Source organism: Vidua macroura, chromosome 6 (genome assembly GCF_024509145.1).
Source record: "Vidua macroura isolate BioBank_ID:100142 chromosome 6, ASM2450914v1, whole genome shotgun sequence".
NCBI classification, from domain to species: Eukaryota; Metazoa; Chordata; class Aves; order Passeriformes; family Viduidae; genus Vidua; species Vidua macroura.
Genome location: NC_071576.1, coordinates 36,359,107 through 36,379,387, shown reverse-complemented (window position 1 = coordinate 36,379,387; position 20,281 = coordinate 36,359,107). Strand labels below are relative to the sequence as shown.

At 39.5% G+C, this 20,281-nt stretch overlaps 1 protein-coding gene across 1 annotated transcript in view; it reads left to right on the top strand.

Annotated features, from left to right (window-relative positions):
• STARD9 (StAR related lipid transfer domain containing 9) overlaps nucleotides 1-20,281 on the top strand; it is a 97,374-nt gene that overhangs the window by 74,484 nt on the left and 2,609 nt on the right. Inside the window, 11 exon segments of the mRNA XM_053980684.1 lie at nucleotides 849-1,329; nucleotides 2,201-13,336; nucleotides 14,086-14,283; nucleotides 15,439-15,622; nucleotides 16,141-16,287; nucleotides 16,909-17,014; nucleotides 17,628-17,770; nucleotides 18,010-18,074; nucleotides 18,163-18,368; nucleotides 18,768-18,847; nucleotides 19,242-19,400. Coding sequence (XP_053836659.1) covers nucleotides 849-1,329; nucleotides 2,201-13,336; nucleotides 14,086-14,283; nucleotides 15,439-15,622; nucleotides 16,141-16,287; nucleotides 16,909-17,014; nucleotides 17,628-17,770; nucleotides 18,010-18,074; nucleotides 18,163-18,368; nucleotides 18,768-18,847; nucleotides 19,242-19,400 — 12,905 coding nt within the window.

The following is a 20,281-nucleotide window of genomic DNA, read 5'->3' as shown; positions in this document are numbered from 1 at the left end:
GTTTTTATAGCAGCATAAAAAATCTGCTTCATTAAGAGAACAGGTTCAAGCCATCAGATACAACCTGGTCATGTTGATCTCAATAATCTCTTGTTTTGTTACAGTTCATCATAGCTCAGATTGAAGCTGGTGTGCTCTGAAAAACCAATAAGCACATCCATCCCATGCATGGAATAAAAGTATTCTTGCATCCAGGGTTTAAAATAAATCACCATGGTTCTGTTCTCTACTGCATCCTCACTGACTGCAAAGATCAGGCTCTGAATATTTAGTGTGTAAGCAGAGATAACATATTTTGTTATCAAATTAGGTTAGTCACTTGGTGTGTGAACATATTTGGCATTTATGAACTGCAGGGGTCATTAACGGAAGCAGAGAATCTAATTCTTTTTGTGGAGTAGAATGGTAATTCTGTGAAAAATACACATTGACTGGTGGTGTGAGCTTGTGTTTTTTGAACTGTTTGTCATAATAGCTAAAGGTTGCGTTTGCTTCACCTGCATCTTTGCCATGACAGTATTTGTTTTATTTTGTGCACATTTAACCGATTGATATTCAAGGTCCCTTCCAGCCCAAGCCATTTAATGATTCTTTAATTTTATGATTACATGCTTATATTCTGCAGTTGCTACCTGAGTCCTTAACCCAATGAAGAGGCTTTTAGTTATCAATGAAGTAGAGCAACAGTACATTTTTCTTTAAATAGTTTGTCACGTCTCTACCCTACATGCATAGAAATTCTGTTCTCAAATGATCTCTAGAGGCTGATTAAATTAAGAACCAAGATAGCAACAAATAATGTTTTTCCTATGATTTTTACTTTCTTTCAATCACTGTTTTGTTTACAGACCAGCAGTGGCTTATAAATGAGAATAAACGTCTGGCTGCTCTTCAGCAAGAGCAGAGGGAGTTTGCAGTGCAAACAGAGCCTACGCTGTGTGCAGAGGCTGAGGTGCAGAGCACCACTGGGCTGGAAACCTGCCTTTCCCTGCTACAGCAGAACAAGAAGAGACTGGTGCAGCTGGAGCTCTTGCAAAGGTACTCCTTAAAAAAGGCCGAAAGAAACATAAGGCGGAAGAAGGTCAAGTTCCGGCTGGAAAGGATAGTCAAGAAGCAGAAGCTGTTGGAAGCCAAGCAAAACCTGGAGCAGCTGGAAGCTAGCTGCTGGCTCAGTGAAGAGTGTGTGAAGCAATCCCAAGCCCTAAGTGATAATATTACTGTGCGGTCCTCTTTGGATCGCCACTCGCAAGAGAGACGGAAATTGTTGGGTTCGAGTTCCTTGCAGCACAGGCGTTTGTTCTGTGACTCGTACCTGCCCCAGGTACCCAGGTAAGTTAACATCTGCCAAATCCTCGGCACTTTCAAAAGTAACATAAATCCAAGGTATTTTCAGGCCACCTATCCTTCCAATGCCTTCTAATGTATTGAAAATATCCCCAAATCTGCAATGTCAGTCAGCCCATTATATTGTACATCAAGCTGGAAACGTTTGTCCTTTTCCTTTGGGTTTGTTCAGTACTTTCCCTATTTATTTGTTTGACATGGTCTTTCTCACTTTTTTACATTTCTCTCTCAAGCCTTTCTGCACTTTTTACCTCTTTGAGAAGGCTTTTTAGAAGTAGCTTAGCTTTTGTTGTTGCCTTGTTCAGACTGTTGGTAAATACTAATTTCTGCACAATTTAATCTTGATTATCATCAAACTCTTCTTCAGAATATTGGTATCTTTGGGGTGATTATGGAAAGGACTTTTATACTGGTCAGCCTTTCTTAAGCTAAATAAACATCTCCATGCAATGCTAAAATGTTGGGATGCTACAGTGTCTATCACAGCATGGTCCTTAGCTATTTCAACAGCAAGAAATAGCTAAACTCTGCTAAGTGGATTTCTGTGACTTAGAACTATCTTTTATTTTTAATTAACATTTACAGCTACTTGAGCCTACAGAGATTCAATATGTAGCTATACCTCATAGCATTGAGCTATTTATTTGTGTGCAGGGCATCTTTCCAGATAGCAAGGGAATTTTATAATTAGCCACAGAATTTTATTTTTTTATTCCCTGCTAGAATTGGATTTTGAGAGGCATTAAGATTGTTGCTTTATAAATTATTATTCTTTTTTTGCAAGACGTTACTGTGGTGAAAGTTAACTACATTATTCAAGCAAGGATTTGACTTTATTTCTTGTTTTCTTCCACAGCTGTTTTTCGAAGAGAGAGTCAGTCTCCAAGTTATCTACCTCACCAAATATTGATCAATACTGTAAAGGTAGTACAACAGAGAGGTTGTCACCTGTAGAATACCTTTACAGAAGTGGTAAAGACAGTTCTGGGAGTGATGACCCTAATGATGAAAAGGAGATCTCCTTTTCAGTCCAGAGGCAGCTAACTGAAAAACAAAAAACATCTTCAATTGAAAATAAAAAAGGAGAAGAGAAATACTCTAATGATTCAGCTATCATGGCTTATAGCATTAAAAATTATAAAAAAATTGAAAAGTTGGATGACAGCCCAGGGCAAGCTGGATCTCAAAACCAGACCTCTAAAGGTTCCTCTCCTGGTCTTTTTAAGGAGAAAGGTGAGCCTAAAACCTTTATTACAGGGAGAAGAATGACAAAATCAAAGGTGCTAGGAGATTTAAGTCAGCCTGCCAGCAGCAATGTAGCACAAACTAGAGCTCAGGTATCCAATAAAAAGATTAGAATGGATATCAATGGAAAAGGCCACAGGCCTTCTCCAGAAAACTTTACTAAACAAATGAAGAAAACAGTGTATGGAAACCAACCATCAGTGGATCTAAACCAAACAGTCAAGAACTGGAGGAAAGAGGCCAACTCAGCCTTGCCAAGTCATGAGAAATCATCAGCAGAAGAGAAAGAATTTCTGATGACAGCGACATCAGTAGGAAATCTCACGAAGATGAACTCACAGACACCACTCTCTTACGTTGAAAAAAGGTGGCACAGTGCTGAGATGCTAAGTGCTGGAATGCCCAAGACAGCCACAGATATGCTGGAGAACTGGCAAGAGGATGATGAAAATGAGATTTCTGATACTGACAGTTCCTATTCTGTAGATTCGCTCTCCTGTGCTTATGCAAAAGCTTTCCCAGAGAAACTGAAACGGGAAGATTTTGACAGAAATAAATGTCTTGCCAACCCAGAAGATTCTGAGAGTGATGACAGTCAAATGTCACAAGACTCTCTGATAGAAAAGGAAAATAAAGCCAAAAAGCAAAATACAAGCCAATTTCACAAGTTAAAGGCCCCTCATGAGCCAGCTAAGCTTTACAAAAGCAGAACCGAGAACCATATTTCATCTTTGGTGAAATCATATGCATCTCGTAGAAGACTGGGAAAGGCTGAAAGAAGCTTTTCTCTGGATAGCTTAGCTGATGGAGAAGAGATGCCAGCAGAAGATCTGGTTGAAGAATCCAAATCTGACTCATCTGATGAAATGCCAGCAGAGATTTTCTGGAAGTTACAAACTCCTAAATCACCATCTATACAGATTGAGGAAGACCATGAATCCAAGACCTGTGGCAGACATACAGAAGGGACAAATTATGATCTGAAGCTGAGCAGTTCCTTTTATTTGAACTCCAAGCCACAGACTGCTTGCAAGCAGTTGCTGAAGGGAACAGAAATCTCCTTTGTAGAACAAGAAAGGTCACCTGAAAAAAGACTGTGTTATGCAAGTGGAAATCCTTTGCTTACCAATGGTGCCTGGTCTTCCTGTGACTCAAAGGTTGACATCAGCAGCCCCAGAATAACAGCATCTTCTTCCCATGAAAACTTGGAATTTCAAGATGCTCGTCCGTGCTCTTCAAGCAAACCAGAACTTTGGCTAAAGAAAGATGATCTAAAGCAGTCAGCTGCTGAGGTGTCTTTTGTTTCTGGCTCTAAGCAGATTCACAGCATTACTCACAGTCCACATCACGTAATCCAAATAAACCCAGTTTTCTCCTCTGACACATTGGAAGTACCTTTACCTGAAACAACAACTGCAAGCAGGACTTCTGAGAGCAGATCATTAAATAAAATTTTTAAGGGATGGACAAACTCTAATGAAAATTCTTCCTTGGAATCTCCAAATGTAAAGTCCTCATTTGCTAGCTCAGTAGGATCAAGTTCGTCTTTTGTTCCTATTTCAGCAGAGCATGATTATTATGAACAGTCAAGGTCACACCATCCTGAACAAGAACAACTGGGTGAATTCTCTACTTACAGGTCTGATACCAAATGTGCACAAACATTCAACTGTATGGAAAGCACCTCCAGTGCAGACTGCTTGTCACTGGTATCTAAGAAAGAGAACTCTGTCACGACAACTCATCCAGAGTTGCCAAAAGATCACACTCTGAAAAAGCCACCTTTTATCTCTGTGTTGCCTGTGCAAATTGTGGAGCAAAGGAATGGCTGTGTAGATGCAGATTTAGAAGATGACTTATTCCAAACTTTTTCAAAAGATGAGTTTGACAATGACTACAATAATTTGATAATAAAATCAAGTGTGACAGATTCAGGCAGTGGAAATGCATCTGTCAGCGAACCTGCTGCTGAGTGTTCTATGGGACTTGCTCATAATATGACCTTAACACAGACATCTGCAGTAAAACACATCCAATTTGGAAACTGTGGGCAGATTTTTCCAGTACAAAAAATACCAACATGTTGTGATGAAGGTTTCTTCCTCAGTGACTTAACAAACAAGAGCTGCCCTCCGGTGAGCAGTTACAAGCTTCAGATGCTGGCTGGGCAAGGAGCAGAGTCAGCTGATAGAGAAGAACCCGCCAGGTCTGGGGAGAGTAACCTGGAAACAATGCAAGAAACAGATCATGAGCAAATACTTGCAGAAGTAACAGCAGAGACAGATTTTTCCTCACAAAAGACAACATATCAGTGTCACCCTCTAGTTGTTGCTGCCAGTGCAAGCTATGACCAGTCTGCAACACCAATAGAGATGTCTCAGAAAGAGAGAATCTGTATGGAAATAAGCACAGATAGTTTGGCAGACATTGTGCCAGAAGTGCCTTTGCTCAGAGATCATGAAGAATACATATCAAAGGGTGAAGATCTGTCTTCACTAAATCATTATGAATTCAAACACAAACCTGATTCAAAGGATTATTCCCCTGAATGTGCTCTAGCAGACAGTCGGGCGAGTTGTTTATCCCAGCAAATTTCAGAAAATTCTACATTATGCACTGATAACATAAGAGAAGAAAACAGTGAAAGCAAAGAACACAATGTATTGAATTCTCAGGCTGTAGTTCAGAAAGAATTTTCATCCAAATATGAAAACCTAGCCGTAAATGAAGTAAATTATTTCCTACTGAATGTAAATGGGAAAAACACCAAGTCCTTTCCTGCTGCAATTTGTGAGAATACAAATGATTTTCTCCCAGAATCTAATTCAAGCCTATTTTACAAAGTTTCAACAAAAGCTAATTTTTTTCAAAGTGCATGTGAGACCGAAAATTATGATAAACTATTGGAGCATGTCACAATAGTGAAAGGAGATTGTGATGCTACATCTAATCTTACTGTGGAAGTCAGTGTCACAAAAAGTTGTTCTGATGTACATTCTGGCTGCCTCTGCCCAACATGCTCTTCAAAATCAACAGGACAGAAAAACACTACACACAAGACAACTGACACTTCTGCAGAATTTGATGCCTCTGTTCTCTTGGAAACAGAAACACAGAACAAATCTTTACTTGAATCTAGAGAAGAGGAAGAAGCATTTTTCGAAAGTGATTGCCCAGTGGACTTTCATGCTGAATATGATGCAAATTCAGAGTTGGGAAGGGTATCTGAATGTAACACAAATGCATCAGCTGCCATTTCTCAAGAGGAGAGTTCATATAGAAATAAAGAATCCATGACTCCTTATCAGAATGCAGGGACAGCCACAGATAAGGAAATAACAAAATCAATCAATAATGCAAGCAACTTAGAAAAAAGTGCATTGGAAATTAAATCCAGACACACTGAAAGTTTACCTGACAGAATAGTAGCCAAAGTCCAAAGTGTAACTGAAGACAGTAAAAAGGATTTTAAAGACATTGGTCTAACTCAGAATCCAAAGAAACCTACTGATACCGCAGCTGGTGAAGTTCACTGTGAGTTCAATACAAACCTGTGCCTAACACATGAAGAACTGCACAAAGATGAACTGCAGGAAGCTGGCACAGGAGCAGAACATACTCAGGAACCAAAAGCACTTGTGCATTCTGGCAGCCAACTTGAAACAAGCAGCTTTTGCCAAAAAGAAATAAGTGAGAAAATAGAAATAGGTATTTATTCAACAGAGCTTTCTGTTGCTCCCAAAACCACTTCTTCAGCTGTGTGTTCCCACACAACAGATATTATTCAGAATACTTTGGGATTCCTTGATACTCGCAAAGGGCTTTTACAGATGAATGGAACATCAGAGAATGTAGCTGAAACAGTATCAATCCCAAGGAAGCAAGAAAATATTCCAGCAAAACTTGAAAATGAAGGACAAATAAATTCTAACAATATAATTGAGCATTGTGTATCAGACTGTTTGCCCCAGGAAGACAAGGTTAATGAATGTGAAGTGACTGGGAATGAAGAACAAATTATCATGACAAACACTGAGGAGCTGGTTATTATGAAGCAAGAAGATATATGCACAGATGAAAATGTTTATTTCAATGAACAGTCTCCAGCTCTGTATCAAATGTATTGTGACAGAGGGGACAAAGAAGAAATTTTAGATCAATTTAAGATCCCTGAAAGGTACCTGATGGCTTCTGAAGTAGAACCAAATATACTGTTAGAGGATGATTCAAGATACCATGACCCTACTGAAATGAGTGAGGATGGTGACTCAGTGGACACTGCTACAGAGATAGGAAATATAGTTGATGCATGTGAATATTCAGTTGAAGATACTGCTGATATTGACCAATACAAAACTGAACAAAAATTTACCAGTCTCGACAGACATACGTGTATGACTTGCTCTGTACAATCTCCTGAGCATTGCACTTCAGAAAACTTGAATGTAGGTATTGTTAGAAAAAGTTTTGACATTTGTGAATTGGATCAAGTAGGCTCCAGAGCTGAGGAAGAGACAGCACAATTGATGAAGTTAGTAGAAATTACCAAAGCAGACAAACAAAAGCAGATATGTGTAGAAAGCACGGAGGAGATAGAACTGATCTTTTTACAAAACCCGGATGAACTCTTCCCTGAAAACAAAGGCAGCTACCAAATGACAGGTGATAACAGCAGATTAAATGAAATATCAAGAGAAAGCCAGTGTGTGTCTACCAGCTTTTCTGGAAATAATGAAGACATTAGCAAGCAACAAAATCCACCAGCATCACAGAAATGTACAGAAAAAACCCAAGAACTTCAAGATTCCCCATGCCAGTCTGTAAATCAGCCTTTATATCTTGGAGGAAGTGATGATTCCCATCTTGTTCAAGATGTTCCCACTGCACTGAGAGGATGTACAAAACCATCTGACAGCAGTCTTGGAACTGGACCTGTTCTGCCTTACTACAAAACATTAATGGAGAGTGAGATCGGTGTTGGTACATCTGTTACAGCCAAGAAAATGGGAGAAGACAAACATCTTCCAGGTAAAATATCAAGTGAGAGTGTAGCTCTTCTGCAAACCAGGACCATGCAGCAGAGGCAGGAGGAAGAATCCTTTGTATTTAAAAATGGACCTGATTATGCCATATCTGCACAACCTGCCACTGAGAACTGCTCTTTCACTCCCTACAGTGCAGGTGGTCTTGAGTCTGGAGCTGTTGTACTTCAGCAAAGGGCCAAAGGAAGCTCATTTTTCTTGGAAAAATTAGATTCTTCTGAAGATATAGTACAGGATATTAATAATGTTTATGAAGAACACAGTATGGATTTAATGGTTAATGAATTATTAAAAGACTGTCTTAATTCCATAGAAGATACAGGTCAAGATGTAAAGGATACCATTGTGCCTGATTCACTAGTGTTGGATACTTCAAACCTGCTGTCTTCCTCAGAGAAAGAAGTGATGGAAGATACAGGGGTGGGAAAAACCCATTCTTTACTAGAAAGCACTACCCAAAAAATATTTCAGAATATTAATACGACTCAGAAAGTACCTCACTTGGGGGGTTCATCACTGCATGATGAGAAGACATTTTTAAGTGCAAGCTATCCTACAGCAAACAGTAAATGTGAAAATGCCGAGTTTCCTGGTGTAGCTGGATATCAGCATGAGCCCACAGAAAACCAGGAACATGAAGCTTCTGAAGAGTGCTGTGTAGAGCAATCAGGCAACGCTGCTCCTGAGAAGGCCCCCTCTCTTTCAGAAGGCCTGAAGAAATCTCCGAAGGAAAATCCACATTATAGTAAAGACTTTCTAAATTATAATAGGAACTTGGGCACTTCTGAATATTCTCCTGGTCTTCTGAATTGTCCAGCTTCATCTGCAGATAGTTTAATTGTCAGCAGTGGAGACAAAGGTAAAAATGATACTGTTCTCTCTGAAGAAACAAAGTACTTTGAAAGTGAATCAACAGATTTGAGTGTATCTGTAACTTTTCCTGGTGTTTCTCAAAAAGGAGACGAAAAGGAAAATAATTCTGCAGTTGCAGAGACCACATATGGTCAGAGTAATAAACTCCCTGAAAAAGTTGTGGGAACAGAGCAAAAGGAGAAAATTGTTCAAGGTTATTTCCAGAATTGTGGTGACATAAAAGAAGATAAAATTCATGAGTTCTCAGAACACTGCAGTAACACTAATAGTGTGACTGTACCAGAATCGGGTCTGCTCACTTTCCAGAGCCAAGGACAGACTGGCTGTAATGAATCAAAGTCCCTTCCATCACACTCTGCAGAGGACACTTCACCTAAGACACCATTTCAAAGCTCCAAGAACTTCAGTGCTTTTAGCACATCTTTACTTGGGAACTCAAAATCTCTAGTATTTAGTCAGCTTGAGGACTCACTTCAGGACAGTTGTTCGACTGAGAAAGTGTCCTGCAATTCTGCAGATGTGTACTCTGTAAAAGAAGGAGATTTTCTCCAATCATTAGCAAGAGTCAATTACCCAGCCTTAACAGCATTTTCAGAATTTCCTTCAACTGCAGATATAGGCCATGGTGAAACTAGCACATGTGATACTTCACATTCAAATATATTGAAACAGCCTCCGTTTGCTGTTTTGCAAATACAAGACACTCAGTCTGATAAAGCTGTGGTATTCGATGAGCCAATATATGCTTCAGGAAGTATTTTACTTTCTCTTGCAAAAGAAAACAGGCATTTTCCAGTCTCAGACATAGACTCTACTTCATATAAAAATTCTGCTGTAGATGGGGAACCTGCATATGGAAATAATAATAAAAAACCTGACAGTGATACAGAAATTGATCAGCATCATTGGAATGAAGTTCCACCACAAGAAGCTTGCAACAAACACATAGAGAAAATACCAAATGATAGTTCTCTTTTACTACCACCATTACCAATTTGGGATGGTAATTGCCCTAGAAGGGCAGTTCTTATTAAAGAGGGACAAATGAGAAATACACTTAACAGAAGTAAGGAAGAACTGCATGCAAATATTGAGGCTGAACATTTTGCAGTAAAGACAGAACAGAGAAAAACGTTAAGTAGAGAACCTGCTGAAAAGCAAACTAATCTATCCTCAAATTCTCCAAATGAATTAACAGGCTCAGAAGTTACAATGTTGGAAAATCTGTATCCAAGAGATGTTCAAGTGGATCCTGAATACACCTGCAATTCATTTGGTCAAGCATATCCCACATACAGAAGCCCTGATCCCAGGCAACCATATCACACTGTCTTGGGTTTTGAAAGAAACCCTGCAGATCTGCAGGATCAGTATGTGCCTGCAGGTGCACGGATAGAACAGGGGCCAGATAGAACAAATACAGATGGTGGAAAAGAGATTTTACTTTGCAAAAATAATATATGTTCGAGCATTGATAGTGCTGATGCCGAGGCAAACACTTGTTCAACAATGGGAGACACTACAATGAGGAATAATACCCTGAAATCGGAAAGACTCAATTTTTCTGTAAAAACTAATGAAACAACCTCCATAAAGTTTTTGCCAGAAAACCATGATTTAACTCTTCAAGAATCCAAATTGGTGCAATTCAGGAGCAAAAAATCATATTCTACCACACGGAGTACAAAGGGCTGTAAACAAAGTGAAATGAGACCTTATTTACGAAGTCACAGAGTATCAGCTCCAGCTATTGCTGTTTTCTCTGATACAGAATATACTTTGGAAGCTTCATCTAAGGCAGATCCTTTGTTATATTCTGCATCTAAATCACTGCAAGATTTGAATATGAGTGTAGAGCCTCCATCACCAACTGAAGATGATCTTTGTGAAATTGAAAGATTTTCAAAGAAAGAATTGAAAAACTTTCTACAAGTTAAATCTAAACCCAGATTTCAGCAAAAAATTGCACAAACTAAGAAACTTGCAAACTGCAATTCCAAAAACTTACAAAATTTAGCAGCAAGAAGCCAAAGTAGCCAGTCTTTGAAAGACTGTGCTAGTCAATCTCCATCATCCTTACTGCCCACAGCTTGCAGTTCTGTGTGTGCAGAAGCAAATGTCCATTCAAAGAGCAATTCTGTAGCTCAGTGTAGTGAAGGGGAAGGAGAAGAAGCTGGATACCAGCCAGAAACTGATTCATTTTTGCAAGATAATAAAGATGCGATGCATTTTAGATCAAGTGATATCAACCCATACATTCACCCATGGCAACCAGATGGAGCCTGCAAGATTGGCTGGAAACAGTATGCTTTTGGAAGTGCAAGTGATGTCTCTTGCAATCAAATTCCTTTGAATAGGGAAAATTGTAAAGTTATGAGATGTTCCAGTGTAGACAATGGATTGAACTCTCAAAATTCTCCTTTTCGTTCTCATCTAAGTTCATATGCTACAGCAAAAGTTTTGTCAAGCACTTTGAGTAGCATTGAAGGTCTTCAAGAATGGGACAGTGTCAGACAAGAATTTCAATCAGCATACTCGAGTGACACTACCAAACAGTACAGCAACATATCCAGTGAAACATTGGAGACTAACTCAGAAAACAACACTGCTGAACTTGAGAATCCTTCCACACAACCTGGTAACTCTTCAATACAGGTTGATGAAATTGTACTATTGTATCCTTCAGAGTCTGAAAAACCTTCCAAAAAACCACCAGGGATTACATGTGAGCAAGGAACACAAACAGCAACTACAGGAAGGTATAAAAGGCAGAGAAGACATCAGAGAAGCTATACAGATATTTCTGCAAAAAAGGAGGAAACAAACAGAGATTTATTTCATCAACCTTCTTCTTGGACAAGCATGCAAAACCTGTCCATGCATCTTTCACAGCTTCTTCAGAACACTTCTGAGCTGCTGGGAAACCTTTCCCAACAGACTATTATAGACAGTGAGCAGAATGCCAAAATCAACCAAAAAAGAACTGAAGGTGCTGTAAAGGCTATTAAGTCAGATAGCTGTACCCAGACTACAGCAGATGTAGGCACTCAGACTGAGATTTTGGAAAAACCTCAAAGCAAACATGAAGAAAAACTGCTAGAGGCAAAAATGGAAAAAGAATTGAGGGCAGCTCAGGCAGTAAATGTTGATTGGAAAGAAATTGGTGCAGATACAGTGGGAGAGATTGCCAAAAGGAAAGAGGAAACACCCACTCTTGAAGAAAGAACACATGAACAAACAGGGATGAAAAACTTGGGCAATTCTGATTTCCATGACAGTCTTGACAGCATTTTGGAAGACTCCTTTATGCATCTGCCTTGTTTACCCAAAACTTCCACCCCTATCTTACATTTTCAAAAAACATCACTAAATGCACAGCAGAATGTTGCTTTTGCTAGTACCAGAGTTTCACCTCTCACACCATCTTTGCCAAGTTCAGGGCAAGATGGTTCTTCATGCACTGTAGTTAGCAGCCCTACTAATAGTACCTCTCAATCTCCAACGTTTTACACTCAGGATAAAAGAAGTGTCAATGAAACAGAGACTCCAGCTGAAAGAAAATTTTGGTACAAAAATACCCTACTGGTCGATAGGGCCTCTTCCCCTATTCTTACTCTTAGCGCTAGTCCCAGCAGCCAGACTGCTCTTAGCAAGTCTGTCTGCCCTACTAAGGAACCTCTTGGATATTCCAGTGTTGCTTCAAGTCCCCTTCACACCAAGAGAAAGCTGAGGGCAGGTCCACAGTTCAGCATGCAACATTATGTGGACAATTTTTCACAGACAGAAACAGACAGTGAATCAAGCACCTCTAGAGAACACAAAAGCATAAGAAAGAAATCTGGCACTTTCTCAGATAAGAAAGCAGCCAAAGAACTTTTAGGACAGGATGGTTCAAAAGACTTGGAACAACAGCATAGAGTCAGGGTTGACACCCACACTACCATTTGTGCGGAGCAGCTGTATCACTCCAGCAGTATGTTGGAGGTGTCAGGCCACAGTGAAGTTGTAACAGGTGATGTCAGAGACCAGGGTTCAGTGGCACATTCCCTTCATTGTATGTATGTTACAAGGGGTGGAAGAGGTTCTTCAGGTGGAATCAGGCACGAAAAGTACTCTGGGAATTCTGATACTGCTTTGATTCATAACTACTCTTCTCCAAATGCTGACTCACTTTTTAATCAAAAAATTAATGCCACTTGTTCAAGTAAGATAAATGCTGCCACATCCTCAGAACCTCTGGTAGAAGCATCTTCTGTACAATTTCATGATTTCTTCTGGAAGAATGAGGACAGCTGCCCTCCCCTCTTCTCTGATGTGAGCGACGTGCAGACTTCCTTCCGAGATGACAGTACAGATTCTGTCACTGGAAGCGAGTGTGACACTGAAATCCCTCTCAGCAAGAGCTCTACTTTTGCAAAGCCATACAGGCCTCGGAGCTACAGTCTCCGTGACTTACCCATACACAATAAATTCAGCAACTGGTGTGGTGTTAAGAGCAGCCCTCCTCCTTTGTTACTCGGCTTGAGCGGCAGCGTGGCCGACTTAAGAGGTCAGGCGGAAAAGAAGCCTAGAAGCACACGATCAACAGAAGTGGAAGGGAATCACCAGTCTTGTGACAGCAGGAGCAGAGAGATCAAGAGACTTCAGAGAGAGCGTGCCCAGATCATGTCTAGCATTCACCTGGATCTGCATCAGCATCCCCTCACAGTGGAACTGACTGAAGCAAAGCTCAATTATGGCATTGGGGAAACAGATGCCCTGCTGAGGGTCCTTCAGAGAGGAGCTGCAGATGAGCCAGGGACAATTCCAGTGAAGCAGCAACTTTATGAAAGGTAAATTACTTTATGTAGTATTGTTTTAAGTATTTTTAATACACTTCATGCAGCTTAAATAGCATTTAGTAATGAGCACATAATCATTTAGTCACACTGAGTGAAGTATATGTGAAGAGATACACTATCAGGCTTATTTTAAAAACTGTTAAGCAATGCATTTAGGAACCCCAAAATTTTGGGGTTACTCCAAGAAAACAGGGAAAAGTATTTGGTATAATTCAAATCTAGTCTTACCTCACTCTTAAAATTTCTAGCAGCCATGAGAGTTATCATGGTGTACCTGGTGATATGGGAATATATTTAATTGATTTATTGCAATGTAAAAATAATTGATACATCCTATTTATGGAAATATCCCATTCATGCTTCTGTGAATAAATGCTGCTGTATGAATAAACCCAAAAAATTTTAAACCCCCCCATAAATATGCAAAATAAATTAAAAAAAAAAAGATACTTGATCCTGGTGACTGTGTTGCAACAAAAATTTTGAAGCAGCTACATTAGTCTTCATCCTCAATTTGCCTCTCAGCCATTACCAGCAGTAATCACAAACCTCTTCTACATTTCCTGCTGTCAGAAAAGCAGTGGCATTTTAGAATTTCTACATCATCTCCCAGCATCTAGACAAAGACTCCTATAAAATTTTTACATTAAAAGTCTACCTAATATTTAAGTGCTTTAAAAAATCAGAAAATGTATCTCTGCAGGGTGCATTTTGTCACTCTAATCACGTTTCCCTAACAGACACATGAAAACTATTGAAGCTCTGAGGAAGGAAAGAGTAAAAAGGCTACAAAGGTACCAAAGAAGCCGAAGCCTGAGCCCCCAAAAGCATTTGAGTCTGTCCCAGACTCTGGATACAAGTCAGAGGGATCTAGACCTGCCCAGCAGACGCCGAGAATATCTGCAACAGCTGAGAAGAGATGTGGTGGAAAACACCAGGTAGGGCCTTGGAAACCTCTCTTCAGGCCTGATGCTCATTAACAGTGCTCACAACGGGTGCACATTAATGGTTCTTGCTGGCATCTGAGACTTCAGGGGCAGAATTCTTCTCAGTGGGGGTGCATTTACCTTTGGGATAGAAAATGCTTTCAGGAAAAACACATGCCTGATTTTAGAAAACATTCATTAAAATCTTGGGTCTAGTTTTATTTCAGTATATAACAAGTGTCTAATTTATTATATGTGTGTAATGGATGGAGATAGCCAAGTATTCTCTCTGGACTGATTAGAGACCAGTCTTGCTGTGATTTAGGAATGGTATTCTCCAATTTAGTACTTCTGCTAAAATCAGTGCTGCTTCCCCTTCCCCTCCAACTGGAGGTACAAAAGGTAAAGATCATGGGTTGAGATAAGAACAATTTGCTGAAACACCAATGAGATAAGAAAAAGAACAGTAACAGCAACAGCATTAATAACAAAAGATGTAAGAAAAGAAATTATTCAAACTGAAAGTCCCTGACGATAGACAATATGGGATGGCTCCCTCTGCCACATCTCAGCTGGAAGGAACCCCTTCTGCCCAGAAGGATGCCTTTCCCCCACCACCAATGCCCCCACCACCAGCAATGATGTGAGGTGGTACAGAATAACCTTTGTGTCCTGGCCAAGCCCCCTCCCAGCAAAATTAACCCTGTCCTGACTGGAACCACTCCTTCACTAACTTAAAAGCCACAGAGTTCAGTTTCATTTTAAATATCAGAAAAGGTCTGCAACAGTTCACTATTTAGAATTTCAGTTTCTCATTCCCACCATATTCCCTAAATGCTTTGCTTCCTTTGTGGTCAGGAGACAGTTATTTTCCCAACACAATAATCTTGTATGTGATATGCCAAAGTCATAACCTTATATCATATGGAGACCTGATTTAGAAACCACTGTAGTAATCTCAGTAGTAAACTGGACTTGCAATCTGAGTAATTTTCCAGTGCTTATGTCTACTTAGCCTTTAGTGAACAAAGAAAAGCTTTTTGGAGGCTGATGTGGTGGGATTTAATTGCTTTTCTGGCAGGTTTTCCTGTTCTAAATTGAAATACAATTTTCTCATGGTATTTCAAGTAATTATGTGTGCTTCCCCTTACTTGTCCATCCTTACAGAGCTCAAGAACCAAAAAGGAGAAGTGTTCAGCACCCTTCAGACATTGAACTGTTGCTCCGAGACTATCAGAGGGCACGAGAGGAAACCAAAACTGAAATTGCAAGAGCTAGGGACAAACTTAGGGAGAGAGCAGAGCAAGAAAAAAGGCGGATACGGGAACAAATATTTTTTCAGTTACAGAAGGTGAGCATTATATTGAAAGTACACATAGTCTTGAAGTTCTCAGGGTTTTCTTTGTATGTAATTTTTACTTGGTCTTCTAGCATTGAGTAGCTGCATTGGTAAAATAAATTCTTCAGTCTTTAACAGCTGTATTTGGACCAGCAAGTTAAGTCAGGGGCTTGAGAAGTAGACAAAGAGCAACAAATGGGACTGAAAAGACATCTTTTTATAAAACTACTTCCTCTTAAAAGCATCCTAGCATTATATGAACTCTTATATGTCTGAACTCTTATATGTGAAGAAAACAGCAAAAGCTGCATTTTCCCAGACTGCCAAGTTTTACAAATCATTCACTCTATGGTTTATATGAGCCTAGGCTTTCAAACAAACTTGCTTATTTAATGCTTTCTGTATGGCAAGTTTGTGTCAAAACTTCTTGGAAGAAACTGGATTTCTTTAGATTCCTCTTTCAACTTTCAGTGCTGTGGTTTATTTGTTTCTTTGTTTGTTTGTTTGCAATACTGTGATTCCTATTACAGGAAGAAGCAAGACTGAAGACTCTTGCAAGTACAAGCACTTTATGTACAGACTCCAGCCTCAGCCTGTCCTCTGGCCCAACATCTGGTTACAACAGCAGTAATACTGCCACATACACTGCAAGTAACTTCAGCAGCCAGGAAGGGCAGGTGAGAAGCCACTGCTGTGTGAGACTGATGCCCTCTGGTGCTTCAAGCACAGAGGCAGAGTGTTGGAACAGAGATGATTTGAATTCTGTCACAGCTATGAAGCAGGACAAGTTTGCATTACCAGTACATAGGAGGGTGACATGGGGTGAGGGAGCATTTTGTAATGTAATTGCAAAGGACAGTGACACTTATTTTTCAGGGAGTTTTTTTGTAATTCATGGATGAAAAATCAGATAGTTACTGCTGCCTATGTAACTGTCAGAGATCTGTCAAATGTTTTAGAAACAGCAGATCTTTTCTTGTGATAAATCTGATAGCATCTGATATTCTGAGTGACTCCCTCCATGGTACATGCATTGACTTGACTTGTGTGAAAATGTACTTTCCTGAAGTCACTTTTGCAGTATGCACCCATGCTACTTCCTTACACTTACTTTGCTAAATTTTCCAAGTTAAAGTATCATTTCATAGTATGAGAAAGGCAAAGGGGTTACCTCATGATAAAGAGAAGCTTACAGCCTTGTAAGGCAGATTTGCTACCACTATTCCACTGCCTATGTAACACAATTTATTTTTCCCACTTCAAATGAACACTCCCATGTCTGCACTTTCTTAAATCAGGTTTCTTCTGGAAATACTTTGGTTTCAAGAGATACACGAGGTCGCTCGGCTGTTAGAAATAGTCAGCTTTATACATTAGAGCAATTGCATAAGGATTCAACTTTTGGTAAGTAAAACATACATTTGCTACTTTTGAGTTGCATTCCAGAGCCTAATGAGATTTGTCATTTATGCAAATCAAAATCTAATTTGAATCTGGATATTGCAAGGACATCCCTACCTTTACATGACTTCAGAAAAATACCACCAACCAGTAGCAAGAGCTTGCTTAGAATTTCTTTAAATATTAAATGGTGATTTGCTTCCTCTGAAGTTGGTCTTTTGATGTGGTAACATCAAAGTACAGCTTTTTGAGATAATATGAGGCTAATATTTTGAATGAAGGGAGGAAGCAAGGAGTGTGTGGCCGAAATCTGCAATGAGTATAGAATTGTAAAAGCAAATTCTTATTTTGAGCCTCAAGAGTTAAGCTGTCTATTTTTCCTTATTTTATTTTCCTACATGTGGCAATAACTGTTAAAACTTCAGTACTGCAAGATATAACTGCAGTGTAATTACCAACACACAGAATGTCTAGGCAAGGGATTTTATCACTGCTTCATTAGGATCACATGGACTGGGGGCTTCAGTGGAGAGTTTAAGTCCCTACAATTTAAGAACAGTGGTGGGGTTACATTTTAATTTTTTTATTCCCTCTCTGGCTTTTTTATTTCCTGCAGAAGCCAGCAGAATTCAGCCACCTCTTCCTTCAAGTGGCACCAGCTGTAGGTTCACTCATGGATTAACTATTTCTGTCAACTCCTCTTCAACAAAAGGATACCAAGATTTATCCAAACACATCTTGGCTAATGCTACCACTGAGGTAAGTAAAAACAGAGTTTTCACTTATTCCTTCTGGAAGCTGTAGCAAAAATGGATGAGACAAGTCTTGTTCTACATCACAAACAGTTACCTATTTGTCAGGTACAGATACACACACTGAACAATTTTGAAGGATGGGTAAAAGGGAGCCAGGCTGCAGCCATGGGGTGCAGAAGAGAGTGTGGGGTGTTAGCTGGAACGTTTGAGTGAAGCTGGTGTCATTTGTCATTGTTTTCTAAGGTAATGGCAGCATGTTCTCACAACCTGAGGAACCTCTACACATGCCAAGCAGCAGCTGGGTGGAAGTAAGTTGATGGCAGGTCGGTGTAAGGGGAGGCCTTTCTCTGTACTTGGCCCTCTTGTGGGCAAATACCTTTTGTTTGCCTTTGACAGATATCAGTGTACAGAAAAAGAGGTGCAGGTGTACTACAAAGTCTTCCCTTCAGCAACAAGGCATGGATTTCTGGGAGCAGGAGTGATAGAAAGACCTCTTCCCTATGTGTGGGGACTGGTGAGAGATCCTGGCAAAAGGCACCTCTATGACAGCTCTATCAATACAGCTCGAATACACAAGAAGGTAACCAGCCACATTCACCTGGGTGAGTATCCTCACACAGACAGCAGATGACAATCACCAGCACCATCTGGATGTAGGCAGCCAGGAAGAAAGTTAAAGACATCTTTTTCCATTTCTTCAGGTGTAAATAAACAATTTCGGTATTTAATATGGGAGCTTCAGCTTTGCAAGAGTTTTCCAATGCTGATATGAAACACATCTTGCTGTGACGTGCAGCTAGAGACAGTGGTTGGAAAGCAAAGATAAACCTGAAGTGGCTTGAAAAAACATTTTAAATATATATTACAGCATATGAACTAGAGTTCTGCTCCCAGGCAGCAAGTCAAAATAAAATATGTATCTCCATGTAAGGGGTGGGGAAAATTGTGACAAGTTGAAGTTGTCAAAGTCTAATTCCCCTTCCTTATTTTTTTTTCCCCAGTATATTTAGTGACTGATACCTCCCTATGTTACCTAAAGCAGCCCCGGGATTTCTGCTGCATTACTGTAGAAGCCAAAGAGGTAAAGTGAACATTCTGTCTGCAGCACAGAGGAGTTGTTCAGATATCCTGGTTCAAGGATAAAGGAGAGAAAGAGGTCAATCTTCATATCTGCAGAAGTGCCAGTGTAGCAGAAAGGAAAGCCATGCCAGTATCACACAAGTGAATTACTTGTAAGACCCTCTTGTGAACGACAATTCCCAACCAAGGCCCATCAGACAGTAACACAAGTGTCACACAGTATATTCTGGTTGCAAACACACAGGATTTTGACAAAAACATATTTAAGAGAAGAGACTAGTAATTTTTTGTGTGAAGTAAGCAATGTGAGAAATATGCCTCATGGCAAACAAAGAAAACATTGCTATATTCATAAATTTTTTCAAATTGTCATCTTTACACCTTGTCATGTGCAGGAGAACTTGTCTGTCCTGGCTATTCAGTCTGTCTATGATGCATCCATGCCTCAGCCTTGTAAAGAAGCAGTGAGAGGGGAGATTTTGCCAAGTGCTTGGATACTGGAACCTGACATAGTGAATGGAAGAGAGATCACCAGAGTTATTTACATGGCACAGGTAAGGATTTTTCTTTATGTCCAACTGTGAATACAAAAAGCTCTTACACAGCAGAAGAGCTGGTAAGCCACAAAAAATACAATCCTTATGCTATGCTCCATGAAGTGACCACAGAGTCACCTCTTTCACACTTCTCAATGCAGACTCTTACTAGGATTGTGTTTAAAAACATGTTCCCAAGCTTTTACAGCATTCAAGGCTGTTTCCTTGGATATCAAGTTCTTCTGTAAAGATTTATTAGCAATTTTAGGATATGTTGTGCTCATGTGGGGAGACAATATGGGGAGTCTTGTTTGCATTTTCACCTTGCTGTGGACACAAGAAGTTCACTTGGATTATACTATTTTCAAAATCCCTGAAAATACTTGGTGCATTTTTCTAACCAAAGTCATTAATTCTTCACACTTAGTAGATACAAAAGAGAAGTCAAGATTAGGATTCCAGTTAAGAATAAGAAAATCTAATATTATCATCCATTTTTAGACTAATTTGAAAAGTAGGCTCACTTTGAGACAGGGGTACTAAGTATTTAAAGATGTCCAGAAGAGCATGTTTTAATGTGTAAAATTTATTTAAATGCTTATGTAGCGATAAATGCCATTAGTCCTTTAAACTCGCCTATTTAAAACTTAGGATACATTTTTAAAAATATCATTAATTAGCACATGCATTTTACAATGCATAGGTGAGATGTATATATGCATTTAAAAGTTTTATATGCATTTTATGCATATATGCATATGCATTGTCCTTTGGTGTATGCATATACATTTTCAGTAACACTGTGTGTCTCAAGCTAGTAAACTTTAATCCAAGTTCGAACTCAAAATGTGGATCATACCTGATAGAAGCAACATCAAATAGCAAAGTTTTGAAAGTCT